The 21,269-nt window shown below is 42.6% G+C and overlaps 1 protein-coding gene across 1 annotated transcript in view; it reads right to left on the minus strand.

Annotated features, from left to right (window-relative positions):
• The window catches only part of LOC126990084 (protocadherin Fat 1-like), a 37,481-nt gene extending 16,609 nt beyond the window's left edge, over positions 1–20,872 (minus strand). The window contains exon 1 of the mRNA XM_050848642.1: positions 20,821–20,872. Within this exon, the coding sequence (XP_050704599.1) occupies positions 20,821–20,872 (52 nt within the window). The remainder of the gene's footprint in view (positions 1–20,820) is intronic.
• Positions 20,873–21,269: the final 397 nt, after the last annotated feature.

A 21,269-nucleotide genomic window follows, 5' to 3' on the forward strand; every position in this document is an offset into this window, starting at 1 on the left:
CTTCATTATTTACATCAACGATGTGGATGTTGGAATCAATAATCTCATAAGTAAATTTGCAGACGACACAAAGATTGATAACTCGGTTCTCACTGACGAAAACAGATAAAGACTCCAAGAGGATTTGTGTAAAATTTCAGCTTGGTGTGATAGATGGGAGATGCTCTTTAATGTAGACAAGTGCCAGGTCCTTCAAGTCGGAACAAGAAATAAGAAGTTCGATTACGAAATGCGCGGCGTCAAACTCAAAAGCGTTCAATGCGTTAAGGACTTGGGGGTCAGAATCACGTCAGACCTCAAATATTCACAGCAATGCATCGATGCAGCAAATAAAGCGAACAGAATGTTGGGCTTCATAAAAAAAAGCAACTTTTTATTAAAAAATAGAGAAGTAATATTTCCGCTCTACAATTATTTAGTCAGACCCCACTTGGAATATGCGGTACAGTTTTGGTCTCCCCATCATGCAAAGGACATTGCTAAATTAGAAGGTGTTCAACGTCGGGCAACAAAAATGATCCCTTCCTTGTGCAACAAATCCTACGAAGAAAGGCTTTCCACCCTTAACATGTTCTCTCTTGAGAAACGTCGCCTTTGAGGAAAACTGATGGAACGTTTTAAAATACTTAATGGATTTACGAATGTGGACAGATCAAAATTGTTTATGATCGATGACACTTTGCGAACGAGGAATAATGGTACAAAACTTAAATGTAGACAAGTAAATTCAGACGGCACCAAATTTTTCTTCACCAACGTTGTAGTGCGAGAATGGAATAAGCTTCCACCATCAGTGATCCAATGTAACACGATTGACTCCTTTAAAAACAAGCTCGACCGTCACTTCCTTCAACTTAATATTAACTAGAGTAGAAATGAAAAGTTTCGGAGACATCTGATTAATGTAGAATCACTTAGGTTTAAGGACATATCACCTAGTGTGGACCAAGGGGTCTGTGTGGTCTGATTCTCTATGTAAATCTATGTAAATCTCTCTCTCTCTCTCTCTCTCTCTCTCTCTCTCTCTCTCTCTCTCTCTCTCTCTCTCTCTCTCTCTCTCTCTCTCTCTCTCTCTCTCTCTCTCTCTCTCTCTCTCTCTCTCTCTCTCTCTCACACACACACACACACACACACACACACACACACACACACACACTCAACTGCCCCCCTTCCCTCCCAACACACATTATATATATTTCATTTTTGTTTCATTGTACATTATCAGAGCGGGTGGCATGTTTAATTCAACCACTGATAGGCGGACCCATCAACGCCGAAAAAATACAAGATTCATTGGAATATAATGTGTGTGTGTGTGTGTGTGTGTGTGTGTGTGTGTGTGTGTGTGTGTGTGTGTGTGTGTGTGAGAGAGAGAGAGAGAGAGAGAGAGAGAGAGAGAGAGAGAGAGAGAGAGAGAGAGAGAGAGAGAGAGAGAGAGAGAGAGAGAGAGAGAGAGAGAGAGAGAGAGAGAGAGAGAGAGAGAGAGAGAGAGATAGACAGATATACAGACAGATAGATCGATAGATAGAGAGAGAGTTAAACAAGTATCGTTCGTGTGGTGTATTTTTCCCCTCCACCAGCAATCTGTATTCCCCGTTCCGTTCATTTCCGGCGCCGCGTGCTATCACGTAATCGTATTCTCCTGTTCAGCTTAACATTGATATTGGAACGAATTTCATTTATTTATCGGATGTTATTTTTTTTATTGGTTACGAATGATATGAAAACTACTACTAACTTTATAGCATAACTTGATGATGAGATTTGTGGGTATTTGCATTTCTTTTCCACCTAAGTATGTTGATTCTCTCTCTCTCTCTCTCTCTCTCTCTCTCTCTCTCTCTCTCTCTCTCTCTCTCTCTCTCTCTCTCTCTCTCTCTCTCTCTGGTATTGACAGGCCGGGGAACTTATGTGAGGCAATAGTAAGAAAACGTCAAAATTCCTACAACGTATTTTACACTCTTTATTCTTTCTTTTTTATTCAATATTCTCATAAATTTCTCCCGGTGTGTGTGTGTGTGTGTGTGTGTGCGCGGGGCGAGAGAGAGAGAGAGAGAGAGAGAGAGAGAGAGAGAGAGAGAGAGAGAGAGAGAGAGAGAGAGAGAGAGAGAGAGACAGACAGACAGACAGACAGACAGACAGACAGACAGACAGACAGACAGACAGACAGACAGACAGACACACACACACACACACACACACACACACACACACACACACACACACACACACACACACACACACACACACACACACACACACACACACACACACACACACACACACACACACTCAAAAATATACAAAAATCACAGCCACCACAAAAAATTACATCACAAAACACCGCAAAAAAAGCATAATAAAAAACAACAGAGCGGTCGGTAATTGAATCCAGCTGACATGTTTTAATTTTGGGCCACGTCGTCGCAATAATGAGTTCGCTGTCCTGATTCTGCCTCTCGGACTGGTGGCAACAAGGGGGAGAGGAACGCCCACAACAAGTACATAATGACTCACGCGCTTATTACTGTGTTGGTCAATGAGGGACAGTTATTATTTGCCCAATGGATCACGGGGCGGAGAGGGGGCTGGGGTAAGGGAGGTTGGGGCGAGAGGGGATTGCGTCGAGGCGTGAGGTGTCGGGGTGAGGGGGGTTGGGGAGGGGTAGAGAGGGAGTTGGGGCAAGAGGTGGTCGGGGCGGGGTTGAGAGGTAGGTCGGGGTGAGGTGGGAAGGCATGTGGATTAATTCTGAGGTCCATATTAACAAACTCTTCGAGGCAGAGGTTGTCGGGGTTTCCATGGGTGTTTTCCTGAGCCTGGCGGTAGTTTTGTAAGGCTTCCGCGCCATGGAAACGCTCTTGACATCCCAACGTTTAATACTTAGGTCGCTATTATCAAACTCTTCGAAGCCTTAGTACCTCTATTTCAAAAGGCTCTCAGAGAGGTTGTCGGGGTTTCCATGGGTGGTTTCCTGAGCCTGGCGGTTGTTTTGTAAGGATTCCGCGCCATGAAAACTCTTGACAACCCGACGTTTAATACTTATATCCCTATTATCAAACTTTTCGAAACCTTAGTCCATCTATTTACTAAGGCTCAAGCAGATGATGTAGGAGTTTCCATGTGTGGTTTCATGACCAGGGCGGTAGTTTTGCAAGGCTTCCGCGCTGTGAAAACACTCTTGACAACTCGACGTTTAATACTTAGGTCCATATTATCAGACTCTTCGAAGCCTTTGTCCATCTATTTACAAAGGCTCTCGCATATGTTATAGGAGTTTCCACGGGTGGTTTCATGACCCTGGCGGTAGTTTTGTAAGGTGCCGCGCCGTGAACGGGGAAAACGCTCATGACATCCCAACGAAGCTCCTCTCTGGCCTTGAAAAATGTTCGTAGCCAGAGCTACAAACGTTCGATAATGCGAGTGATAAACCTCGGAGTAAATACTGCAGCTGGTAAATAAGAGGAACAGTTAAGCATTAAACATCAAGAAAAAAACAATCTATATTAAACCCACGAGTCGGGAGGTCATACTTTTTTTTCTGTATTAATTTATTCACAATGAAAACGTTGTTAATTATTTTTGCAGGTGTCGTACAATTAATAAAGCGATGGACAGACTAGTTTTGAAAGGGATTTGAGTTGTTATTGTTTTGTGAAATACTGATGAAAGGTCAATGCACTTAGAGAAACTTGCGAACTCCCTCCCCCTCTCTCTCACACACACACACACACACACACACACACACACACACACACACACACACACACACACACACACACACACACACACACACACACATTTTAGCTCCTTTATTCTCAGACACTTTCGGCTCTCACAACAATTATTTCCCAAGGCCACAAAGGATATGAGTCGGTGTTTTTTTCACGTTCATGGTGCAGAAGCCTTTTCAAACTATCACCAGGCTCATGAAACTACCCATGGAAATACTAACACAACCTCTACCAAAGCCTTATAAAACTACCCATGGAAATACTAACACAACCTCTACCAAAGCCTTATAAAACTACCCATGGAATTACTAACACAACTTCAACCAAAGCCTTATAAAACTACCCATGGAATTACTAACACAACTTCAACCAAAGCCTTATAAAACTACCCATGGAAATACTAACACAACCTCTACCAAAGCCTTATAAAACTACCCATGGAATTACTAACACAACCTCTACGAAAGCCTTATAAAACTACCCATGGAAATACTAACACAACCTCTAACAAAGCTTTATAAAACTACCCACGGAAATACTAACACAACCTCTAACAAAGCTTTATAAAACTACCCACGGAAATACTAACACAACCTCTAACAAAGCTTTATAAAACTACCCACGGAAATACTAACACAACCTCAGCCAAAGCCTTATAAAACTACCCATGGAAATACTAACACAACTTCAACCGAAGCCTCATAAGACTACCCGTGGAAATACTAACACAACCTCTACGAAAGCCTTATAAAACTACCCATGGAAATACTAACACAACCTCTACCAAAGCCTTATAAAACAACCCATGGAATACTAACACAACCTCTACCAAAGCCTTATAAAACTACCCATGGAAATACTAACACAACCTCTACCAAAGCCTTATAAAACTACCCATGGAAATACTAACACAACCTCTACCAAAGCCTTATAAAACTACCCACGGAAATACTAACACAACCTCTACCAAAGCCTTATAAAAACTACCCATGGAATACTAACACAACCTCTACCAAAGCCTTATAAAACTACCCACGGAAATACTAACACAACCTCTACCAAAGCCTTATAAAAACTACCCATGGAAATACTAACACAACCTCTACCAAAGCCTTATGAAACTACCCATGGAAATACTAACACAACCTCTACCAAAGCCTTATGAAACTACCCATGGAAATACTAACACAACCTCTACCAAAGCCTTATGAAACTACCCATGGAAATACTAACACAACCTCTACCAAAGCCTTATGAAACTACCCATGGAAATACTAACACAACCTCTCCGAAAGCCTTATGAAACTACCCATGGAGATACCCACACCACAACCCCTAGGAAGAAGCCTTGTCAAACTATCACTAGCCTCATCAAACTAGCCTTGGAAACACCCACACCCCACCCCTACGAAGCCTCGTCAAATGTTTGCTTGGGCGCCGACATGTTGAAGATGAATGACAAACAACACTGCTAAATAAAAGTATCTGGCTTCGAAACTCAATGAAAAAAAGTTTGTAAGATAAAATTCCAAACTTACAGTACGATGAGTTCGGGGGTTTGGTGTTCATCCCGTGAGACATACCTGAACAAGAAGGAGAAAAGCATGTTAAAGGGAATGGGACTGTCAGGTTAGGCAAGGTAAGACAGGATAATAAGACAGCATGTTAGAGGTAATGGGACTGTCAGGTTAGGCAAGGTAAGACAAGATAATAAGACAGCATGTTAGAGGTAATGGGACTGTCAGGTTAGGCAAGGCAAGAGGAGAATTAAAAAGCATGTTAGAGGTATTGGGACTGTCAGGTGAGACAAGGCTGGAGGTGAGGATGCTGGAGGTAATGGGACTGTCGGATAAGGCAAGACAGGATAATAAAGTAACATGTTAGAGGTATTGGGATTGTCAGATAAGGCAAGACAAGACGGAAGAATAAAAAAAACATGTTAGAGGTATTGGGATTGTCAGGTTAGGCAAAGGAAGATACTAAATTTATACTTTTGTCATCTGGCATAGTTAATATTGGGTTAAAAGTTAGTGTCTCTCGTAGTAAAGAGGAGGAAGGGCGACCAATTTGATAATTTGAGAAGGAAAATCAATCTTTTACTCAGTTTTGATATGAGGTGTTGTTTAAGATGTCATGCGGCAACGATAATATTTGGAAAAAGGTTGGTACCAATTGTAGTAAAGAGGTGGAGCGGCGACTAACTATGGGAACTTCATAAGTAATATCTATTTTTTATCCAGTTTTGATATGAGGTGTAATTCAGATGGATGGGCTTGAGGATGATGGCGCGGGTACACGGTGTATCGGCGCTCACACCTTGCTACAGAGCTTGGTCCTGTGGCACGTCTCCTTGGGACCACAATTACCCTCTCGTGCAGGCGAGTAGTGCCACGAGTCTGATCAAACCTCTCGAGCACTGAGCACCGGGACGGACGCTGCTCTGGTATTTGCCGCTCGGGGAAGATTCCACTCAACTCAACCAGGACGGACGCTGCTCTGATATTTACCGCTCGGGGAAGATTCCACTCAACTCAACCAGGACGGACGCTGCTCTGGTATTTACCGCTCGAGGAAGATTCCACTCAACTCAACCAGGACGGACGCTGCTCTGGTATTTAGCGCTCGAGGAAGATTCCACTCAACTCAACCAGGACGGACGCTGCGCTGGTATTTAGCGCTCGGGGAAAATTCCACTCAACTCAACCAGGACGGACGCTGCGCTGGTATTTACCGCTCGAGGAAAATTCCACTCAACTCAACCAGGACGGACGCTGCGCTGGTATTTACCGCTCGAGGAAGATTCCACTCACCTAAACCCGGACGGACGCTGCGCTGGTATTTACCGCTCGAGGAAGATTCCACTCAACTCAACCAGGACGGACGCTGCGCTGGTATTTACCGCTCGAGGAAAATTCCACTCAACTCAACCAGGACGGACGCTGCGCTGGTATTTACCGCTCGAGGAAGATTCCACTCAACTCAACCAGGACGGACGCTGCGCTGGTATTTACCGCTCGAGGAAGATTCCACTCAACTCAACCAGGACGGACGCTGCTCTGGTATTTACCGCTCGAGGAAGATTCCACTCAACTCAACCAGGACGGACGCTGCGCTGGTATTTGCCGCTCGAGGAAGATTCCACTCAACTCAACCAGGACGGACGCTGCGCTGGTATTTGCCGCTCGAGGAAGATTCCACTCAACTCAATCAGGACGGACGCTGCTCTGATATTTGCCGCTCGAGGAAGATTCCACTCAACTCAATCAGGACGGACGCTGCTCTGGTATTTACCACTGAACTCAATTTACAACTCAACTCAATTTACAACACAATTCGATTTACAACTCAAATCAATTTACAACTCAACTATATTTACAACTCAACCAGGACGGGCGCTGCTCGGATATTTACCGCTCGGGGAAGACTCTACTCAACTCATCAAATTAGGGATACATACTTTGTACGTACTAGTTAATCAGATTCACACTAGGGCTTTGATTAAATATACGACGTGTGTGTTTGACATTATATTAATTAATTTCAACAAGGGAAGAAGAAAAGAAAAATCCTCGCTTTCGACACAACTGAAAAACAAATTCATTTTTTATAACGTCACTAATCTTTTCCGGCTTACGGTAATTATCTAATGATAGGTTCTTCACTTCAGTTACTTTGTTAGATATCAAAAACATATTATTTTCTGAACGTGTGTGTGTGTGTGTGTGTGTGTGTGTGTGTGTGTGTAGCTATCTATCTGAGGGTATCTAATCTATCTATCTATCTATCTATTTGTGCGTATGAATGCTAAGTGTGTGTGTGTGTGTATGTGTGTGTGTGTGTGTGTGTGTGTTGCATTATATACACGCGCCAGACAAGTCGTAATGGCAGTGACCGTCGGCAGTTCCGCGGAATCAGAAATTTATGTTCGGATTTCGGGGCATCGCGGCATTTTGCCCTCGCTGATAACACGGGGCCAGGAAAGTGGTTTTAGGATAATGAAAAGATAAGATGATGTAATTTACCATGGACCAACTATTTTTTTTAATACTAATAATTTTAAATTCTGAAGAAAAAAAAAACATGAACATTGTAACCAAAATGTTCGGAAAGTTCCCACGTGCTGGCTGTACACTCTCAACACTAGACCTTGAGGCGACACTGCCCCGAACACACCACAACACCTGCCCCCAAAAAGCATTAGCCAAGCACACAGAAGCCACCCACGCACGCACACACGCACGAGCACTCTCTCTCTCTCTCTCTCTCTCTCTCTCTCTCTCTCTCTCTCTCTCTCTCTCTCTCTCTCTCTCTCTCTCTCTCTCTCTCTCTTTGTGTGTGTGTCTGACAGTCTTTCTGTTTGTCTATCTGTGTCTCTCTCTCTCTCTCTCTCTCTCTCTCTCTCTCTCTCTCTCTCTCTCTCTCTCTCTCTCTCTCTCTCTCTCTCTCTTGCTAATGAACATAAGCTCCTTCACAGTACAATCAGCAACTCCGTACAAATTACCTTGAGACAACTTCTGGCCTGCAAGACTTCTGAGGCTGACTTTATACTTCATACGCACGACTGTTACATTTTCAAGTTCAAGCAAGAAAGGCCACACAGTTATCCCCCTCGAGTCATTCTCCGCCAATACTGTACAAAGGAATATCTTAATGGCGTAAAGTCGACAGCTCGTAAACTTGACACAGGTAAGTTTATGCATGCAAAGCGAAATAGTTCAAGCAAGAGGAGAGTACCGAGACACCTCTCCTCCCGAAACTGACCTCTTTTGGCAACTCTTCTGAACTCTTTTTTATAGGGACAGTGACGGGCAGGATTTTTTTTATAATTATTTTCATTTTGCCCTTGAGCTGCTTCCTTCACCGTAAATATACACACACACACACACACACACACATACACACACTGACACCCGACAGGAAACGCAGAGAGCGGCAGGCGGGAAGGAGCCAGGCGACATCGGGCGGGCTGCCTGTCACTCCACAAAGGGCTGACTAATCTGGCTGAGGCGAGGGCGAGGCCTGACAATGTGTTTATAATGTATGCCATTACGGCCTGACACACCGCCTGCATAACACACACACACACACACACACACACACACACACACAGACACACACACACTTAGCATACATACGCACAGATAGATAGATAGATAGATAAATATATACACACCCAAATATATATAGTTATACAAACCCAACCGACCACACACACACACACACACACACACACAGGCACCCCCCACGCAGCTGCAAGACCATAATATTTCACAAACACGAGTAGGAATTTGTTTTGAAAATGGCAACTTTTTTTTCACTTTGTCGCTCTTCCAAAACAAAACAACACCGGTAAAAGGAAGGCTAAAGAAGGTGAGCAATGGGAGGCAGCCAGGCAGGTGATCAAAACAGAGTTGAATGAATAATTATTAGCCACCAACACTGAACTTTTATGGAGTAGTTTATTTTTTATTTCAGTGATGGCGGTGGATTTTTGTCTTGCTACGATGCGAGGCTATTATTTAGTTATGTTTTTACTGTTCTATTGACGTAGTTCCTCCTTTTTCTATCATGGTATTTTCGCATTACCATTGTTGTTGTTGTTGTCTTCTTTTTATTGATTTTTGTGAGAACATAAAAAACAACAACCCACTAAATCATTTCTCTCGGGGCATGAAAATAAAATAAAAAGCAAAACACGATTGGTAAAAGAATGTAAAAAAAGGCAGGAAGGAATAAATGACGGGAGGAAACACAGGAAAATAATGAGGAAGGGAAAAAATGAGAGGAAAAATAAGGGAAAAAAGTGAGGGAGGAAAAAATGAGATGGAAAATAAGGGGGAAAAAGGTGAGGGAGGGAAAATGAGAGGGAAAATAAGGGGGAAAAAGGTGAGGGAGGGAAAAATGAGAGGGAAAATAAGGGGGAAAAAGGTGAGGGAGGGAAAAATGAGAGGGAAAATAAGGGGGAAAAAGGTGAGGGAGGGAAAAATGAGAGGGAAAATAAGGGAAAAAATGTGGGAGGGAAAATGAGAGGGAAAATAAGGGAAAGATGAGGGAGGGAAAATGAGAGGGAAAATAAGGGAAAAAAGAGAGGGAGGGAAAAATGAGAGGGAAAATAAGGGAAAAAAGAGAGGGAGGGAAAAATGAGAGGGAAAATAAGGGAAAAAAGAGAGGGAGAAAATAAGGGAAAAAAGAGAGGGAGGGAAAATAAGGGAAAAAAGAGAGGGAGGGAGAAATGAGAGGGAAAATAAGGGAAAAAAGAGAGGGAGAAAATAAGGGAAAAAAGAGAGGGAGGGAAAAATGAGAGGGAAAATAAGGGAAAAAAGAGAGGGAGGGAGAATAAGGGAAAAAAGAGAGGGAGGGAAAAATGAGAGGGAAAATAAGGGAAAAAAGAGAGGGAGGGAAAAATGAAAGGGAAAATAAGGGAAAAAAGAGAGGGAGGGAAAAATGAGAGGGAAAATAAGGGAAAAAGGTGAGGGAGGGAAAAATGAGAGGGAAAATAAGGGAAAAAGGTGAGGGAGGGAAAAATGAGAGGAAAATAAGGGAAAATAAGGGAAAAGGTGAGGGAAAAATGAGAGGGAAAATAAGGGAAAAAGGTGAGGGAGGGAAAAATGAGAGGGAAAATAAGGGAAAAAAGAGGGAGAGGGAAAAATGAGAGGGAAAATAAGGGAAAAAAGAGAGAGAGGGAAAAATGAGAGGGAAAATAAGGGAAAAAAGAGAGGGAGGGAAAAATGAGAGGGAAAATAAGGGAAAAAGGTGAGGGAGTGAAAAATGAGAGGGAAAATAAGGGAAAAAAATGAGGGAGGGAAAAATGAGAGGGAAAATAAGGGAAAAAGGTGAGGGAGGGAAAAATGAGAGGGAAAATAAGGGAAAAAGGTGAGGGAGGGAAAAATGAGAGGGAAAATAAGGGAAAAAAATGAGGGAGGGAAAAATGAGAGGGAAAATAAGGGAAAAAAGTGAGGGAGGGAAAAATGAGAGGGAAAATAAGGGAAAAAAGTGAAGGAGGGAAAAATGAGAGGGAAAATAAGGGGAAGAAAGTGAAGGAGGACAAAAAAATGAGAGGGAAAATAAGGGGAAGAAATCGAGGGAGGAAAAAAATGAGAGGAAATAAGGGAAAAAATGAGGGATGGAAAAATGAGAGGGAAAATAAGGGAAAAAAGTGAGGGAGGGAAAAATGAGAGGGAAAATACGGGGAAGAAAGTGAAGGAGGAAAAAAATGAGAGGGAAAATAAGGGGAAAAAGTGAGGGAGGGAAAAATGAGAGGGAAAATAAGGGAAAAAATGAGGGAGGGAAAAAAGTGAGGGAAAATAAGGGAAAAAAGTGAGGGAGGGAAAAATGAGAGGGAAAATAAGGGAAAAAGTGAGGGAGGGAAAAATGAGAGGGAAAATAAGGGAAAAAAGTGAGGGAGGGAAAATGAGAGGGAAAATAAGGGAAAAAAGTGAGGGAGGGAAAAATGAGAGGGAAAATAAGGGAAAAAAGTGAGGGAGGGAAAAATGAGAGGAAAAATAAGGGAAAAAAGAGAGGGAGGGAAAATGAGAGGGAAAATAAGGGAAAAAAGTGAGGGAGGGAAAAAATGAGAGGAAATAAGGGAAAAAATGAGGGATGGAAAACTGAGAGGGAAAATAAGGGAAAAAAGTGTGGGAGGGAAAATGGGAGAAAAAAAATTAGCTACGATGCGACGCTGTTATTTTCATTGTTACGTTTTTTTTTTATCATTATTCTTATCATCGTATTTTTTCATTTTTCTATCATTATATTTTCGTACCGTCATTGTTGTTGCTGTTGTTCTTGTTTTTCTTTTAGTGATTTTTGTGTAGCTACGATGCGATAATGTTATTCTCGTGTTGCGTTTTTCATTATTATTTTTATTATTATCGTCATATTTCCTCCTCTTTCTATCATAATATTTCCTCCTCTTTCTATCATAATATTTCCTCCTCTTTCTATCATAATATTTCCCCCTCTTTCTATCATAATATTTCCTCCTCTTTCTATCATAATATTTCCTCCTCTTTCTATCATAATATTTCCTCCTCTTTCTATCATAATATTTCCTCCTCTTTCTATCATAATATTTCCTCCTCTTTCTATCATAATATTTCCTCCTCTTTCTATAATATTTCCTCCTCTTTCTATCATAATATTTCCTCCTCTTTCTATCATAATATTTCCTCCTCTTTCTATCATAATATTTCCTCCTCTTTCTATCATAATATTTCCTCCTCTTTCTATCATAATATTTCCCCCTCTTTCTATCATAATATTTCCTCCTCTTTCTATAATAATATTTCCTCCTCTTTCTATCATAATATTTCCTCCTCTTTCTATCATAATATTTCCTCCTCTTTCTATCATAATATTTCCTCCTCTTTCTATCATAATATTTCCTCCTCTTTCTATAATAATATTTCCTCCTCTTTCTATCATAATATTTCCTCCTCTTTCTATCATAATATTTCCTCCTCTTTCTATAATAATATTTCCTCCTCTTTCTATCATAATATTTCCTCCTCTTTCTATCATAATATTTCCTCCTCTTTCTATCATAATATTTCCTCCTCTTTCTATCCTAATATTTCCTCCTCTTTCTATCATAATATTTCCTCCTCTTTCTATAATAATATTTCCTCCTCTTTCTATCATAATATTTCCTCCTCTTTCTATCATAATATTTCCTCCTCTTTCTATCATAATATTTTCGTGCTGTCATTGCTGTCGCTGTTGTTGTTTCATTGTTACGCTTCTTTCTGTAATCTTCGAGCTGTCATTGTTATTTAATTGCCACGCTTGTCTCGGTAATCTTCATACTGTCATTGTTATTTAATTGCCACGCTTGTCTCGGTAATCTTCATACTGTCATTGTTATTTAATTGCCACGCTTGTCTCGGTAATCTTCATACTGTCATTGTTATTTAATTGCCACGCTTGTCTCGGTAATCTTCATACTGTCATTGTTATTTAATTGCCACGCTTGTCTCGGTAATCTTCATACTGTCATTGTTATTTAATTGCCACGCTTGTCTTGGTAATCTTCATACTGTCATTGTTATTTAATTGCCACGCTTGTCTCGGTAATCTTCATACTGTCATTGTTATTTAATTGCCACGCTTGTCTCGGTAATCTTCATACTGTCATTGTTATTTAATTGCCACGCTTGTCTCGGTAATCTTCATACTGTCATTGTTATTTAATTGCCACGCTTGTCCCGGTAATCTTCATACTGTCATTGTTATTTAATTGCCAAGCTTGTTTTAGTAGTTTTTGTTGTATCTCATCGCGTTGTATATATATTGATGGCTGCCAAAGTGGGTATAAAAATTTGCAAGTTTGGCTCGCTGGTTTGCTCGTGACATTCAACCTGTACTGAACGGTGTGTTGATGGCGGTGTTGATAATAATCACGAGCGCCTGCTCTTCATTAACCAGCGCCGCGCAATAAGCAGTAATTTTAATGATAATGATAATTTAATATGCTAATTACAATATTGATAATGATAATAATAATGATAATAATAATAAAATATAAAAGATAATGAAAAACAAATACGAATCAATTTTCACTACTACTACTACTACTACTGCTACTACTACAGCGGTGGCTGAATGGATAGCGTGACGGCGCCGCGTTTAGGACAACGCGAGTTCAATCCCCGCCCGGTGCCACCAAGCTGGAATTTTTCAGCCCCCGCCGAGTGGCTTAAAACTACCCACATGCTGTACAGAAGACCACCTATCAACCCGGACTCTAGATTTTAGGATTTTAGGATGAGTTCCTCACCAACGACTGTTGCTTAAATTACAGGCTCACGGAGTAGAGGGTAAAGTTTTGAACTGGGTCAAGGCGTGGCTTAGCAATAGGAAGCAAAGAGTGCAAATCAATGGTAAAAGATCTGACTGGGGATGTGTTACGAGTGGGGTCCCACAAGGTTCGGTATTAGGTCCACTTTTGTTTATTATTTATATCAATGACTTAGATACAGGAATTAGTAGTGATGTTAGTAAATTTGCAGATGATGCCAAGATCGGTAGAGTAATTGAGTCGGATCAGGACGCTAGTATTCTCCAAGGTGAACTCAACAGATTGTATGACTGGGCGGATAAATGGCAGATGGAGTTCAATGTAGGGAAGTGCAGTATTCTGAGTGTAGGTAGGAACAACCCCTCACATAACTATTGCTTAAATGACACTCTCATGAGCAGGTCTGGGTGCGAGAGGGATTTAGGGGTCTTAGTGAGCTCTGATCTCCGTCCAAGGGCACAATGCATTCAAGCTAGAAATCGAGCTAATAGGGTACTGGGATTTATTTCAAGGAGCGTAAGCAACAGAAGCTCCGAAGTCTTCCTCAAACTATATTTAGCATTAGTTAGACCTCATCTTGACTATGCGGTTCAGTTCTGGTCACCTTACTATAGAATGGATATCAAAATGTTAGAATCGGTGCAGAGGAGGATGACTAAGATGATTCAGGGTTTGAGAAACTTGCCATACGAGGAAAGACTCAAACAGTTAAACTTGCATTCTCTAGAAAGGCGAAGGGTGCGTGGAGACATGATCGAGGTTTATAAATGGATGAAGGGCTTTAATAAGGGAGACATTCATAAGGTTTTATTGGTAAGAGAACCGGGTAGGACACGAAGTAATGGGTTTAAACTGGATAAATTCAGATTCAACAGGGACATAGGGAAAAATTGGTTTACTAACAGGGTGGTGGATGAGTGGAATAGGCTTAGCAGTCATGTGGTGAGTGCCAATACAATTGTCACATTCAAAAATAGACTAGATAAATTCATGGACAGCGATATTAGGTGGGGTTAGATACACGGGAGCTTAGGGTCAAAGGAGCTGCCTCGTACAGGCCTACCGGCCTCTTGTAGACTCCTGCGTTCTTATGTTCTTATGTTCTTATGATTAAAGATGAGCTCCGGGAGGGCAGCATGAGCCAATGCAAGATGACGCCACTATAAAGACTCGCCTGCGCCAGAACGGGCTTGGCCGACCATCAGGCCCCACCGCAAAGAAGCCTTGGACCGACCAGCAGGATCCACCGGGAAGAAGCCTACCGGCGCAATAGGCCAAGACGTAAAAAAAAAAAAAAAAAAAAAAAACTACTACAACTACTATTACTACTACTACTACTACTACTACTACTACTACTACTACTACTACTACTACACTATTAATTCTTTCTCTTCTTTTTCCTATTATTATTATTATTATTATTATTATTATTATTATTATTATTATTATTATTATTATTATTATTATTATTATTATTATTATTATTATTATTATTATTATTATTATTGTCATTATCATCCTCATCATCGCGGCGGTGGCGGAGGCGATGGGGCGGCAGTGATTGCGGTGCCTGCCGTTCCTTCCCTCATTGGAAAACATGAGCTCGTCCGCGAGGCGGCGGAATATTAACATCCAGACACGCAAAACCTTCACTCAATTTTACTCCTAGCCTTCGTGCTTAAAAAAACACAGAAAAACATACGGACAGACATACACAGACAGATAGAGAGATAGACAGACAGGCAAAGACAGACAGACAGACACAAACACGCACACAACTAAAACAACGTTACCTGTAAAATACGTATCAATAAAGAAAATGCGTGGGATACAGTATGCAGATCCCTACACACACACACACACACACACACACACACACACACACACACACACACACAGGTAGAAAGATTAGCTGTAACTGTATTTACCTATTTGTAGGATACAGGGCCTGAGCTAGGCTCGAATAGTCCTGTCTCTTTGTCTACTTTTATCCAATCTTTCTTTCATTTGTGTGTGTGTCTGTGTGTGTGTGTGTGTGTGTGTGTGTGTGTGTGTGTGTGTGTGTGTGTGTGTGTGTGTGTGTGTGTGTGTGTGTGTGTGTGTGTGTGTGTGTGTAATTCACCTCTTGGTCTGCTGCGGGTCTCTCTCGAGACAGCCAGCCGTTCCCCTACGGAAGAGCACAGAGCTCATAGTACCGATCTTTGGGTGGGACTGAGACCACTCACACACAACACACCACGACAACGAGATCACAACTCCTTGCCTGACGTCGCGTACCTACTCACTGCTAGGTGAACAGGGGCTACACGTGAAAGAAGATAAACCCAACTTATCTTCACCCGTCCGGGGAATCGAGCCCCGGTCCTTCTGGTTGTCAGGCAGACGCTCTATCCACTTAGCTACCGGGCCGTGTGTGTGTGTGTGTGTGTGTGTGTGTGTGTGTGTGTGTGTGTGTGTGTGTGTGTGTGTGTGTGTGTGTGTGTGTGTGTGTGTGTGTGTGTGTGTGTGTGTGTGTGTTTTACAACAAAGGAGACAGCTCAAGGGCGCACAAAACAGTAAACAATAATTATAAAAAAAGCCCGCTACTCGCTGCTCACAAAAAATAATCCAAAAAGGTGGCCGAAAGAGAGGTCAATTTCGGGAGGAGAGGTGTCCAGATACCCTTCTCTTGAAAGAGTTCAAGTCGTAGGCAGAAGGAAATACAGATGAAGGAAGATTATTCCAGAGTTTACCAGCGTGAGGGATGAAAGAGTGAAGATGCTGGTTAACTCTTGCACAAGGGGTTTGGACAGTATAGGGATGAGCATGAGTAGAAAGTCGTGTGCAGCGGGGCCGCGGGAGGGGGGGAGGCATGCAGTTAGCAAGTTCAGAAGAGCAGTCAGCATGAAAATATCGATAAAAGATAGAAAGAGAGGCAACATGGCGGCGGAAATTAAGAGGTAGAAGACTATCAGTAAGAGGAGGAGAGCTGATGAGACGAAGAGCCTTAGACTCCACTCTGTCCAAGAGAGCTGTGTGAGTGGAGCCCCCCCACACGTGAGATGCATACTCCATACGAGGGCGGACAATGCCCCTGTATATGGATAGCAACTGTGCGGGGGAGAAGAACTGGCGGAGACGATACAGAACGCCCAACCTCGAGGAAGCTGATTTAGTGAGAGACGAGATGTGAGGTTTCCAGTTAAGATTTTGAGTTAAGGATAGACCGAGGATGTTTAGTGTTGAAGAAGGTGACAGCTGAGTGTTGTCGAAGAATAGGGGATAGGTGTTTGGAAGATTGTGTCGAGTTGATAGGTGGAGAAATTGGGTTTTTGAGGCATTAAAGGACACAAGGTTCCTTTTACCCCAATCGGAAATTATAGTAAGGTCTGAGGTTAAGCGTTCTGCAGCCTCCAGCCTGGAGTCATGTAATTCCTGTTGAGAGTGTCTTCTGTTGAAAGAAGTTGAATAATGCAGAGTGGAGTCATCAGCGTATGAGTGGATAGAACAGTTTGTTATGGAAAGAAGATCATTGATGAATAACAGGAAGAGAGTGGGTGATAGGACAGAGCCCTGTGGGACACCACTGTTAATAGGTTTATGAGAAGAACAGTGACCGTCTACCACAGCAGAGACAGAGCGGCCGGAAAGGAAACTGGAAATAAAGGAACAGAGAGAAGGATAGAATCCGAAAGAGGGCAGTTTAGAAAGCAAAGACTTGTGCCAGACTCTATCGAAGGCTTTCGATATGTCTAGTGCAACTGAGAAAGTTTCACCGAAACGGCTAAGAGAGGATGACTAAGAATCAGTTAAGAGAGCAAGAAGATCGCCAGTAGAACGCCCCTTGCGGAACCCATACTGGCGATCAGATAGAAGGTTGGAAGTGGAAAGGTGCTTTTGAATCTTCCGGTTAAGGATTGATTCAAAAGCTTTAGATAGACAGGAAAGTAAAGCTATAGGGCGGTAGTTTGAGGGATGTGTGCGTGTGTGTGTGTGTGTGTGTGTGTGTGTGTGTGTGTGTGTGTGTGTGTGTGTGTGTGTGTGTGTGTGTGTGTGTATTCAGCATAACCCCTATCTCCACAGGTACACACAGGGCCTCTCCAACGTCGTGTATTTCGGAGCGCGAGTCAAAAAATCATATTCGGAATATCTTTCACTTCTGCGTCTGAGAGTGCAATGGCGGCCGTTGAAATTCCGCCGTGGAAAATGAGGGACGGAGGGGAAAAACTCACACACACATTTCACGCAGTTTTTTTTAAAGAAGAGATGTTTTCAGCGCATCCATGAACTGTGGCCCAGGCTGGAGGGTCGGGGGGTGGGGGTAGGGTGGAGGGAGCAGACACCTGTTGGGGAGAGGCGCGGCGAAGGCGAGACGAGGGGATAGTTTGACACTTGACGCCCATCATTCCTACACTACTGACGGCGCTGGTTCACTCTGCCTGTAGCTGTGGTTCCCAACCTATTTGTTCCGTTCCCCTTTTCCAGTCACCTTTTCACCTGTGGACCCCTACAACAAAATATGTTCAGCCGCAAAATTAATAAAAGATTTTTTATGCAAAAAATGAAAATGTTCAAGTAAAATGCCTTGCCTTGTTATGCTGATTAAGCTGAAGGCCTATTTATATGAAAGCAAAGGACTTTCCGTTCAGCAGACTTTTTTCATTTAAGTAAAGTACACTGGGCAAATGTTAAGTTAATGTTGTTATAGTTGCAGACATTGTACGCAAAAACTATCCTTATAGTACTTGTTCTATTTTATCAAGCACTCAGGTTTAAGGATTGTGTACGGTAGGATGAATTTTATTCCGAGCCGCATGTCTCCTGATTCCAGTATATAATGAATTTAAAAATAGTTAGAATCTCTATGGACCCCTTGAAATTCCATGGACCCCGTGGTTGGGAACCACTGGCCTATAGGAAGGTGAGACCATAAGGTTGTCTGGGAATGTTGTGTAAGGTTGTCCATGAATGAGGAAGTGTGAACCGTGCAAGAACAGCATATGTTCTCTCTGCATACAAGAAAGTTGGAGCATAATGTTACCTATGAATAGGGAGGTGCGGACTGTCTAAGAACAGAATATTTCCGCTTTGTCTCTGGAAAGGTGAGAGCATAAGGTTGTCTAGGAGTGATGTCTATGAATGGGCGAGTGTGAAAGAAAGAAACAGAGAGAAAGAAAGAATACAGAATAATTTTAAGAGATAAAAGCAGGAATAGTGATAGTGGTACTCCTTCAAAATGAACACAATACCTTAATTACTGCAGGCAAGCGAGAACAATCAGCTGGCAGCGAGTTTGTGCCGTGTAAGAAAGTAAAGAGAAGGAAACGAAAGAAACGAGATAAAGAATAGTGATAGTTTTACTCCATCAGAATGAGCCTAGTGCCTTTATTACAGTACCGAAAGGCGAACAATCATCAGGCAGCAAAATTGTAGCCTGTAAGAGAACGTGAATGTTAGAAGCGAGATTGTACCGGGTAGGAAGAGAACACTAAATGATTTCAAGAGGTAAAAGCCAGAACATTGATAGTTTCACCCCTTCAGAATAATCCAAGTGCTTTTATTACAGTATCCAAGCGCGGACAATCATCTGGCAGCGAGACTGTAGCCTCTAAGAGTATGTGAATGCTAGAAGCGAGATTATACCGTGTAGGAAAAGAATACTAAATGATTTCGAGATATAAGCCAGAACATTGATAGTTTCACCCCTTCAGAATAATCCAAGTGCCTTTATTAGTACCCAAGCGCGGACAATCATCTGGCAGCGAGATTCTAGCCTCTAATAGTACGTGGGAGCTGGGTAACGGCGCGCCTCAGCGGGGAGTAAGGAGCACCCTGGCCTCGTTAATGAGTGGCGGCGCGGCGCACCCCTGCCTCCTCCTCCTCCGCCGCTGTCTTCACAATGTTTTCATAAAGATTCCCGCCGAGGCGCGCACGTGTCCAGTGTAGAATGTATGCACTGCCGCTTTGCTTATGACGCGGCCGGCGACACGACCTCAACACACACGCACGCACACACGCACGCTAACACACTCCCCCCCCCCCCCCCCTCCAAAGGTATGCACACACAATTACACACAGAATAAAAAGACAGACAGACAAACAAAGATAAACAGAGTAAGCAAGTAAGTAAACATCTATTGACCACAATTTACAATTATGTATATACAAGATTTCAAGTAATTAAATCTTTAGCATAATAAATTCGGAAATCACTAATCATCAAACATATTTCATAACCATCACTAAAGGCATATTGGGTGCATCACATAATACGTCAACTATAGTTCCAGTCACCACAATACCTGGCAACAACACATATTCCATTTCATTGAAGATCTACAAAATATTTACACAACTTTACTAATACGAAAACAATAAGAACCAGAAAAAGTATAATACCTTGGGAAGAGTTGCAATTACAGGCCGTCAGACAACATGACATTAGACATCCTAAGGAAAACAAGGAAGAACCTAATACACTATTTCCGCAATAGGGAACTGGCCATCATCATCAATCAGCTGAGTCCAGGAGGTAAAATTATATCTGGTGCGTATGTCCTGTGTCAGAGGACACGACTCAAGTACGTGCAGCTCTGTTTGCACGGCCCCGCACGGACAGCGCCGCCCCGCCACTTCCAGACGTCACCGCCCACGCCGGCTCCAGCGACCCGTCTCGATCGCAAGGTTATGACCGACGACCCGCAACCGACTAAATGATAGTCTGTGCATCTCATTGGTTTCACCGCGGCGTTTATAAATTTCATGAACTGCTAGGGCGGGATTTAATATATAGTTCGTTTGTCATCTAGACGACGTTGAATTAGCAACTGATTGTCTCAAACTTTGAATGCCTGTTCCAATATCATCAACAGCCACATTAATAAAATTCAGTATGTGTTTACTTGTGGGTGTATTAGTCGCCAAAGTGAGCCTTACGGCGTGCGCCACGGGTCATCCAGCACACCTCGTCTCTCCGCCCACACTCGCCGGAAGAGTTTCCTCTGTCTTGCTATTACTAAGGATTTTAGTGGGGGATACCCGAGCTCCAAGTAACAGATGTACGTACACGTCGTCATGCGAACCCCAAACAGCTGCTTAATACCCCAGTTATACAGTTTTTCTACGGGTCTCAGGTCTCTATTGAACTAGGACTCACAACCATACAGGATGGATAACATCAAAGCTGCCTCAAACATTTTCTTTTTAACGTAAAATGGTATGTCAACATTTTTCCTTAAAAATGACACAATTTTCAAGATGAGGCACATCTTTGCTTGGGCGTGGGCGGCAATAGCAGACACAGGGATCCCTTACTCGTAAACACACTGCCCAGATACTCGTAACCATCGTACCACCGCACCTCCATCTCGCCGACACGGAACGGTTCACGATCCCCACAGAAACATAAAGAGCAAAGAACTTGGTCTTGATGTTATTCACAAGCATGCCATTATTGACGAAAAACTGATTTAGTAATGCAAGCTTTCGTTCCATGCCGTGGCGTGTCGTCGAGAGGAGGACGGTATCATCCATAAGGACGAGGAGACGAAGCCACTGTAAGAAACCGTCTGGACTGCAGTTGGACTTTATCAAACTTATCATGAAATTCACAAAAATTATAAACAGTAAGCAGGATGTTGGTGAGCCCTGCCTGACACCAATCGTGGCCGGTAATACAGTTGTACCAATAATAACCATTGTCACCGAGTACATCGCCACCAGCGCTGCTAACACACGTGCGCCGCACCCAGCTCACGCAACAT

Source organism: Eriocheir sinensis, unplaced genomic scaffold (genome assembly GCF_024679095.1).
Source record: "Eriocheir sinensis breed Jianghai 21 unplaced genomic scaffold, ASM2467909v1 Scaffold1440, whole genome shotgun sequence".
NCBI lineage: Eukaryota > Metazoa > Arthropoda > Malacostraca > Decapoda > Varunidae > Eriocheir > Eriocheir sinensis.